General features: G+C 45.5%; 1 protein-coding gene across 1 annotated transcript in view; it reads right to left on the reverse strand.

Moving 5' to 3' along the window:
* Positions 1–2,775: 2,775 nt before the first annotated feature.
* LOC311117092 (NLR family CARD domain-containing protein 3-like) overlaps positions 2,776–9,889 on the reverse strand; it is a 90,088-nt gene continuing 82,974 nt past the window's right edge. Inside the window, exons 3-7 of the mRNA XM_084192082.1 lie at positions 8,832–9,889; positions 8,329–8,497; positions 6,717–6,820; positions 3,951–3,997; positions 2,776–3,345 (exon numbers count right to left, since the gene is read on the reverse strand). The exon at positions 8,832–9,889 is cut by the window's right edge and continues 743 nt beyond it. Coding sequence (XP_084048208.1) covers positions 2,819–3,345; positions 3,951–3,997; positions 6,717–6,820; positions 8,329–8,497; positions 8,832–9,889 — 1,905 coding nt within the window. The 3' untranslated portion in view covers positions 2,776–2,818. The remainder of the gene's footprint in view (positions 3,346–3,950; positions 3,998–6,716; positions 6,821–8,328; positions 8,498–8,831) is intronic.

The raw sequence follows: 9,889 nt of genomic DNA on the forward strand, positions 1-9,889 counted from the left end.
GTGTGTGTGTGTCCAGTGTGTGTGTGTGTGTGTGTCCAGAGTGTGTGTGTGTGTCCAGTGTGTATGTGTGTGTGTGTCCAGTGTGTGTGTGTGTGTCCAGAGTGTGTGTGTCCAGTGTGTTTGTGTGTGAGTGTCCAGTGTGTGTGTTCAGTGTGTGTGTGTGTGTGTGTGTGTGTGTGTGTGTGTGTGTGTCCAGTGTGTATGTGTGTGTGTGTGTCCAGTGTGTATGTCTGTGTTTGTCCAGTGTGTGTGTGTGTGTGTGTGTGTGTGTGTCCAGTGTGTGTGTGTGTGTGTGTCCAGTGTGTGTGTGTGTGTGTGTGTGTGTCCAGTGTGTATGTGTGTGTGTGTCCAGTGTGTATGTGTGTGTGTGTGTCCAGTGTGTGTGTGTGTGTATGTGTGTCCAGTGTATGTGTGTGTGTTCAGTGTGTGTGTGTCCAGTGTGTATGAGTGTGTGTGTGTGTGTGTTTGTCTCCAGTGTGTGTGTGTGTGTATTCAGTTTGTGTGTGTGTGTGTCCAGTGTGTGTGTGTGTGTGTGTTCAGTGTGTGTGTCTGTCCATCATGTGTGTGTCCAGTGTGTATGTGTGTGTGTTTGTGTGTGTGTGTTTGTCTCCAGTCTGTGTGTGTGTGTGTGTGTGTGTATTCAGTGTGTGTGTGTATGTGTGTTCAGTGTGTGTGTGTGTGTCCAGTGTGTGTGTGTCCAGCATGTGTGTGTCCAGTGTGTATGTGTGTGTGTGTGTGTGTGTGTGTGTGTGTGTGTTTGTCTCCAGTGTGTGTATGTGTGTATTCAGTGTGTGTGTGTGTGTGTCCAGTGTGTGTGTGTGTGTGTGTGTGTTCAGTGTGTGTGTCTGTCCAGCATGTGTGTGTCCAGTGTGTATGTGTGTGTGTGTGTGTGTCCAGTGTGTATGTGTTTGTGTGTTCAGTGTGTGTGTTCAGTTTGTGTCTGTGTGTGTCCAGTGTGTGTGTGTGTCCAGTGTGTGTGTGTGTGTCCAGTGTGTGTGTGTGTCAGTGTGTGTGTGTGTCCAGTGTGTGTGTGTGTGTGTGTGTTCAGTGTGTGTGTCTGTCCAGCATGTGTTTGTCCAGTGTGTATGTGTGTATGTGTGTGTGTGTGTGTCCAGTGTGTATGTGTGTGTGTGTGTCCAGTGTGTGTGTTCAGTGTGTATGTGTGTGTGTGTGTGTGTGTCCAGTGTGTGTGCGTGTCCAGTGTGTGTGTGTGTCCAGTCAGTGTGTTTGTGTGTGTTTCCAGTGTGTGTATGTGTTTGTGTTCAGTGTGTGTGTGTATGTGTTCAGTATGTGTGTGTGTGTGTGTGTCTAGTGTGTGTGTGTGTATCCAGTGTGTGTGTGTTGAGTGTGTTTGTGTCCAGTGTGTTTGTGTGTGTGTGTTCAGTGTGTGTGTGTCCAGTGTGTGTGTGTGTGTCCAGTGTGTGTGTGTGTGTTCAGTGTGTGTGTGTCCAGTGTGTGTGTGTCCAGTGTGTGTGTGTGTGTTCAGTGTGTGTGTGTGTGTGTGTGTGTGTGCGTCCAGTGTGTGTGTGTATGTGTGTGTGTCCAGTGTGTGTGTGTATGTGTTCAGTATGTGTGTGTGTGTGTCAAGTGTGTGTGTGTGTGTATCCAGTGTGTGTGTGTTCAGTGTGTTTGTGTCCAGTGTGTTTGTGTGTGTGTGTTCAGTGTGTGTGTGTCCAGTGTGTGTGTGTGTGTCCAGTGTGTGTGTGTGTTCAGTGTGTGTGTGTCCAGTGTGTATGTGTTCAGTGTGTGTGTGTGTGTTCAGTGTGTGTGTGTGTGTGTGTGTGTGCGTCCAGTGTGTGTGTGTGTGTATGTGTGTGTGTTCAGTGTGTGTGTGTCCAGTGTGTGTTTGTGTCTCCAGTGTGTGTTCAGTGTGTGTGTGTCCAGTGTGTGTGTGTCCAGTGTGTGTGTGTGTGTTCAGTGTGTGTGTGTGTGTGTGTGTGTGCATCCAGTGTGTGTGTGTATGTGTGTGTGTCCAGTGTGTGTGTGTATGTGTTCAGTATGTGTGTGTGTGTGTCAAGTGTGTGTGTGTGTGTGTATCCAGTGTGTGTGTGTGTTCAGTGTGTGTGTGTCCAGTTAGTGTGTCCCGAGTGGCGCAGTGGTCTAAGGCACTGCATCGCAGTGCTAGCTGTGCCACTAGAGATCCTGGTTCGAATCCAGGCTCTGTCGTAGCCGGCCGCAACCGGGAGACCCATGGGGCGGCGCACAATTGGCCCAGCGTCGTCCAGGGTAGGGGAGGGAATGGCCGGCAGGGATGTAGCTCAGTTGATAGAGCATGGCGTTGCAACGCCAGGGTTCTGGGTTCGATTCCCATGGGGTATGAAAATTTAAAAAAGAATAATGTATGCACTAACTGTAAGTCGCTCTGGATAAGAGCGTCTGCTAAATGACGTAAAATGTAAATGTAAATGTGTGTGTGTGTGTGTTCAGTGTGTGTGTGTGTTCAGTGTGTGTGTGTGTTCAGTGTGTGTGTGTGTCCAGTGTGTGTGTGTGTTCAGTGTGTGTGTGTGTTCAGTGTGTGTGTGTCCAGTGTGTGTATGTTCAGTGTGTGTGTGTTCAGTGTGTGTTTGTGTCCAGTCAGTGTGTGTGTGTGTGTGTGTGTGTCCAGTGTGTGTGTGTTCAGTTTATGTTTGTCCAGTGTGTTTGTGTGTGAGTGTGTCCATTGTGTGTGCATGTTTTCAGTGTGTGTGTGTGTGTGTCCAGTGTGTATGTGTGTGTGTGTGTTCAGTGTGTGTTTGTGCCCAGTGTGTTTGTGAGTCCAGTGTGTGTCCAGTTTGTGTGTGTGTGTGTGTGTGTGTGTCAGTGTTACCATGGTTATTATTTACAGGGACACTGAGGAGTCAAGATAAACCCTAAACCCTGGATAGAGGGGCTCAGTGAATGTGGAGTGGAATGTGTTCAGGTGGGTCAGTGTGTCAGAGGAGACTCTGTAGAAGGACAGAGTGCCGGCTGGCCAGTCCAGATACACTCCTACTCTGTGGGAGCTGGAGGAGGGGACGTCTATGGTAGTGGACTTATTATTGTGACAGGCAGAGTAACTGTTGTCAGAGCAGATCAGACTCCAGGACTTGTCATTGTGTCCAATCATACAGTCATCACCCCATCCTCTCCTGCTGATTCCTTTATATGCCACTCCTATATCAGCCCCTTCCCCACTCCACTCTACCTCCCAGTAACAGCGCCCAGTCAGACCCTCTCTACACAGCACCTGTTCCCAGACCTTAAATCTCTCTGGGTGATCAGGATACGGCTGCTCCTCTCTCCTCCTATATGTCACCTTTCTGTTCTCCTCAGACAGAGAGAGGAATCTGTTTACTGTGTTTAGGTCCAGTGTGAGATCACAGACATCTGATGGATGAAACCAGACACAATATTAGAAATCATCATCATTCACATTAGAATGTTAACTCACTTTACACTAATTCATTTAATGTAGATGTTTCTAGGTATCAAAAGGAGAAGTTAAGGTTGAGACTTGTTGAATGATCATATGTTATACTGTATGGTAATATAAAACACACTTATTCCCATTAATTACACACACACACACACACACACAAACACACACACACACACACACACACACACACTGGCCACACACACACATCCTGAACACTCACACACATCCTGAACACACACACCCTGAACACACACACACACTGAACACACACACACACACACACACACACATCCTGAACACACACAGGAACATGCCACACACATACACACACACACACATTTCTAAAGTAACATGAACACGTCACACACATACACAGACACACACATGGTCAAAGCAACTCTTAGTAAACTTTGGTGTCCCTGATTTGTGCTTCTGTAGAACGACAGCTGATATTTAATATGACCAAGTAAGTAATGATGGTGGTCTTTGACTTTGACTTCACTTGAATTAAGACTTATTCTTAGTCATATTCTTCACAGCAGTCAACACTCACATTTTCTAAGTCCAGGTTTCATTGTGTTCTCTCCACCATGTTCCACACTGTAGCGGTAAGCAGAAGAACAGACAGTCATTGAGGGATACACCTGAACTCACACACACACACACACACACACACACACACACACACACACACACACACACACACACACACACAGTCAGCATATAACTTTGTCCAAGTCTGTGTGTGTGGGGCCAGTGTCTGTGTGTGTGTGTGTGTGTGTGTGTGTGTCCAGTGTGTGTGTGTGTGTGTGTGTCCAGTGTGTGTGTGTGTCCAGTGTTTGTGTGTGTGTGTGTTCTTTGTGTGTGTGTGTCCAGTGTGAGTGTGTGTGTGTGTGTGTGTCCATCGTGTGTGTGTGTGTGTGTCCAGTGTGTGTGTGTGTGTGTGTGTGTGTTCAATGTGTATGTGTGTGTGTGTGTCCAGTGTGTCTGTGTTTGTCCAGTGTGTGTGTGTCCAGTGTGTGTGTGTGTGTTCTTTGTGTGTGTGTGTCCAGTGTGTGTGTGTGTGTCCAGTTTGTGTGTGTGTCCAGTGTTTGTGTGTGTGTGTGTTCTTTGTGTGTGTGTGTCCAGTGTGAGTGTGTGTGTGTGTGTGTGTCCATCGTGTGTGTGTGTGTGTGTCCAGTGTGTGTGTGTGTGTGTGTGTGTGTGTGTGTGTGTTCAGTGTGTATGTGTGTGTGTGTGTGTCCAGTGTGTCTGTGTTTGTCCAGTGTGTGTGTGTGTGTTCTTTGTGTGTGTGTGTCCAGTGTGAGTGTGTGTGTGTGTCCATCGTGTGTGTGTGTGTGTGTCCAGTGTGTGTGTGTGTGTGTGTGTGTGTGTTCAGTGTGTATGTGTGTGTGTGTGTCCAGTGTGTCTGTGTTTGTCCAGTGTGTGTGTGTCCAGTGTGTGTGTGTGTGTGTGTGCGTGTGTGTGTGTGTCCAGTGTGAGTGTGTGTTTGAGTGTGTGTGTCCAGTGTGAGTGTGTGTGTGTGTGTGTCCAGTGTGTGTGTGTGTCCAGTGTGTGTGTGGGTGTCCAGTGTGAGTGTGTGTGTCCAGTGTGTGTGTGTGTGTGTGTGTGTGCGTGTGTGTCCAGTTTGTGTCTGTGTGTCCAGTGTGTGTGTGTATGTGTCCAGTGTGTGTGTCTTTGTCCAGTGTGTGTGTGTGTGTGTGTGTGTGTGTCCAGTGAGTGTCCAGTGTGTGTGTGTGTGTGTGTGTCCATTGTGTATGTGTGTCCAGTATGTGTGTGTGTGTGTGTGCATCCAGTGTGTGTGTGTGTGTCAGTGTGCGTGTGTGTCCAGTGTGTGTGTGTGTTGGTGTGTATGTGTCCAGTGTGTATGTGTGTGCAGTGTGTGTGTGTGTGTGTGTCCAGTGTGTGTGTCCAGTGTGTATGTGTGTCCAGTGTGTGTGTGTGTGTGTGTGTGTGTGTCCAGTGTGTGTTTTGTGTGTTCACACTGGACACACACACACACACACACACACACAGACACACACACACACACTGGACACACACACACACACAGTCTTTATATAACTTAGTCCAAGTGGTGGTCAAGTGTGTGTGTGTGTGTGTGTGTCCAGTGTGTGTGTGTGTCCAGTGTGTGTGTGTTTTCAGTGTGTGTGTGTCCAGTGTGTGTGTCCTTTGTGAGTTTGTGTGTGTTTGTCCAGTGTGTGTGTTTCCAGTGTGTGTGTGTGTGTGTGTGTGTGTCCAGTGTGTGTGTGTGTCCAGTGTGTGTGTGTTTTCAGTGTGTGTGTGTCCAGTGTGTGTTTTCAGTGTGTGTGTGTCCAGTGTGTGTGTGTGTCCAGTGTGTGTATGTCCAGTGTGTGTGTGTGTGTGTCCAGTGTGAGTGTGTTTCCAGTGTGTGTGTGTGTGTGTTTGTGTGTGTGTGAGTGTGCTGGTCCAGTGTGTGTGTGTGTGTGTGTGTGTGTCCAGTGTGTGTGTGTGTGTGTGTGTCCAGTGTGTGTGTGTGCGTGTGTCCAGTGTGTGTGTGTGTGTGTGTCCAGTGTGTGTGTGTGTGTGTGTGTGTGTCAAGGATGTGTGTGTGTGTGTGTCCAGCGTGTGTGTGTGTGTCCAGTGTGAATGTGTGTGTGTGTGTCCAGTGTGTGTGTTCAGTGTGTGTGTCCGTGTGAGTGTGAGTGTGTGTGTCCAGTTTGTGTCCAGTGTGTGTGTGTGTCCAGTGTGTGTGTCCAGTGTGTGTGTCCAGTGTGTGTGTGTTTCCAGTATGTGTGTGTGTGTACAGTGTGTGTGTGTGTGTGTGTGTGTGTGGGTGTGTGTGTGTGTGTGTGTGTGTGTTTGTCCAGTGTGAGTGTGAGTGTGAGTGTGTGTGTCCAGTTTGTGTCCAGTGTGTGTGTGTGTCCAGTGTGTGTGTCCGTGTGAGTTTGTGTGTGTGTGTTTCCAGTATGTGTGTGTGTGTCCAGTGTGTGTGTGTGTGTGTGTGTGTGTGTGTGTGTGTTTGTCCAGTGTGAGTGTGTGTGTGTCCGTGTGAGTTTGTGTGTGTGTGTCCAGTGTGTGTGTGTGACCAGTGTGTGTGTATGTGTCCAGTCTGTGTGTGTCCAGTGTGTGTCCTGATACACGTGCACACACACACACTGGACACACACACACACACACATGCACACACTGGACACACACTGGACACACACCACACACACACACACACACACACACACACACACACACACACAGTGTTTATATAACTTAGTCCAAGTGGTGGTCAGAATGTTTGTCTTAACTAGCCTGATAACTCCAACATGTCTGATATGAACATTGACATAAACCCTCTACATACTTGAGTTTCTCCAGTCTGCATTGTGGATCCTCCAGTCCAGCAGAGAGCAGTCTGACTCCTGAGTCTCCTGGGTGATTGTAGCTCAGGTCCAGCTCTCTCAGGTGTGAGGGGTTTGACTTCAGAGCTGAGACCAGAGAAGCACAGCCTTCCTCTGTGACTAGACAGCCTGACAGCCTGCAAAGAGTCAAATCATATTAAAACCACACTGCTATTCTTTGGTGGTCAAAATAGAGTGGCAGTATATTTTTTCAACATATTCAGATACATCAGTGTCCTGAAACCTGCCATATCTATTCATAAATTAATGCATCATTATTATAAATGACAAATTATCAAAGTATTGCTTGTAGAGAGAAACATGTATAGTACGAATATTTGAGTAGACTGACCAGAGCAGTTTAAAAAGCAGTATCAGTCAAAAGACAGACAGTGAGGTATCAGATTTAGATTGTATTGAGTATACAGTCCACACCATATCTATTTTGACAGTGAAGCTAACGTTTTAAATGTGGCTCTATACTCCAACGTTTTGGATTTCAGATCAAATGTTTCATATGAGGTGACAGTATATAATGTCACCTTTTATTTGAGGGTATTTTAATACATATCTGTTTCACCGTTTAGAAATGAAAGCACTTTATGTATCTAGTCCCCCCATTTTGAAGAAGTCAAACGTATTCTGACCAATTCACTTATAATGTATTAAAGTAGTCAAAGTTTAGTATTTGGTCCCAAACAGTTTGTTTTGGTTGTGTTTTGGGTTATGTTTTGTCCAATAGTAACTGAATGGTGGATGATGACTGGAGTAATTTTCTGTCTAAGTGAGTAATTAACATGTTTCTAAACACTACTAAATTCATCCTGATGATGCCATGATTAAGAAAAATCATGAATGAATTATGAATAATAATGAGTGAGAAAGTTACAGAGGCTACAACAAAACATGCTAACCTCTCACCATTACCAATAACAGAGGGGGTATGATCCTTGTTCCTCTGTAACTTTCTCATTGATCATCATTCACGATTCATTCATGATTATTCATAATCATGGTAGCATCCACATGAATGTAGAAGTGTTCAGAAAAATCTTCTATTCTTACTGACAATACAAGTGAAGTGATTCCAAAATGACAGGACATTATTCACCATTCAGTTTCTATTGGGGAAAACATCATCCAAAACACAACCAAGACAAACTGCAAATGCATTCAACAAGTTTGTAGAATCACAAGCTTTATGTAATCACTGTGGGTAAGCAATATGGGACCAAATACTAAACTTATGACTACTTTAATACAATATAAGTGAATATGTCCAAATTATTAAGACTTTTTCAAATGGGAGAACTAGATACATAAACTGCTTTCATTTCTAAACAGTAACACAGATATGTATGAAAATACTCTCAAATAAAAGGTGACATTATATACTGTCACCTAATATGAAACATTATATCTCAAATCCAAAATGCTGGAGCATAGCACCAAATGTAAAACTGTAAGCTTCACTGTCCAAACACATATGGTGTGGACTATGTGTGCCTGGTAAACACATGTGGATCTGGTGAACAGTTATCACTTGTTGACCAACTACAGGAATACTGACCTCAGAGTCTCCAGTTTACAGTGGGGATTCCCCAGTCCAGCAGAGAGCAGCTTCACTCCTGAATCCTTCAGGTCATTGTTACTCAGATCCAGCTCTCTCAGGTGTGAGGGGTTTGAACTGAGCACTGAGGCCAACACTTCACAGGATGTGTCTGTGAGTTTACAGCCAGTGAGTCTGTCAACAGAGTAAATACCATGAGGGACAGGTTGTATTAAAATGTTACATTTAGCTTTTCCTGCTTACACTGTTATCCCTCCACTAATAATGTGAACACTGTGTATAGATGTCTCAATGCTACAACTTTTCTGATCCGTTTGTATTACAGTTTGTTTAAGACTTTTCAGCTGATAGAAAGTTTAGTCAGCCAATGAAAATATTGTTGTTCTTACCTACAGTAAAGTTTGGTCTGAGGGATAGTCACATGAGTACTTACAGAGCCAGTCAGCCAATAAAAATGCTGCTGTAACTACAATGTATTTTGGTGTGGGATATTTCCATGAATACTTACAGAGCTTTCCTGCAGCCTCTCACAGCTGGGAGCAGTCTCCTACGACCCTCCTCTGATGTCTTGTATACCTTCAGGTCAAACACATCCAGAACCTCCTCTGATATCTGTAGCATGTAGGCCAGTGCTGAACACTGAGAAAGTGTGAGTTTTTTTGATCTCTTCTCTGACCTCAAGTACGCTTGGATTTCCTCCTGTACTGAATGGTCTTTCATCTCTATCAGACAGTGGAAGAGATTGATGCACCTCTCAGGGGAGATGTTCTTCCTCTGCATCACCTTAAGGGATCGGATTGTTTTCTGGACGCTGTCTGGACTGCTTTCTGTCTGTGTCACCAGACCTCGTAGGAGTTTCTGATTGGACTCCAGTGACATGCCATGAAGGAAGCGGACAAAGAGGTCCAGGTGTCCGTTCTTGCTCTCCAAGGCTTTATCCACGGTACTCTTCAGCAGCTCATGCAAGGTTAGCTCTTCAGATGCAGCTCTAGACTTTCTCTTGAGGAAGGGCTTCAGTGCATCCATGTTCTTGGTTGTGTAACAATGGTACATGTAGACAGCTGAGAGAAACTCCTGAATGCTCAGATGAACAAAGCAGTACACCACTCTCTGAAATAACACAGACTCTTCTTTAAAGATTTGTGTGCACACTCCTGAGTACACTGAGGCTTCTTTGACATCAATGCCACACTCTTTCAGGTCTTCTTCATAGAACATGAGATTACCCTTCTCCAGATTTTCAAACGCCAGCTTCCCCAGCTTCAGAAGAATTTCCTTATCTGACTCCATGAGCTCCTGTTGATCCATCTCATCTCTTCCATGATATTTCTGGTTCTTCAGGCTGGTCTGAATGAGCAGGAAGTGTATTGACATCTCAGTCAGAGTCGTGGGCATCTCTCTCCTCTTTTCTGTACTCAACATGTGTTCAAGGACTATTGCAGAAATCCAACAGAACACTGGCATGTGGCACATGATGTGGAGGCTCCTTGATGTCTTTATGTGTGAGATGATTCTGCTGGCCAGATCCTCATCACTGAATCTCTTCCTGAAGTACTCCTCCTTCTG

Source organism: Coregonus lavaretus, assembly GCF_964263955.1.
Source record: "Coregonus lavaretus genome assembly, contig: HAP1_SCAFFOLD_1454, whole genome shotgun sequence".
Lineage (NCBI taxonomy): Eukaryota > Metazoa > Chordata > Actinopteri > Salmoniformes > Salmonidae > Coregonus > Coregonus lavaretus.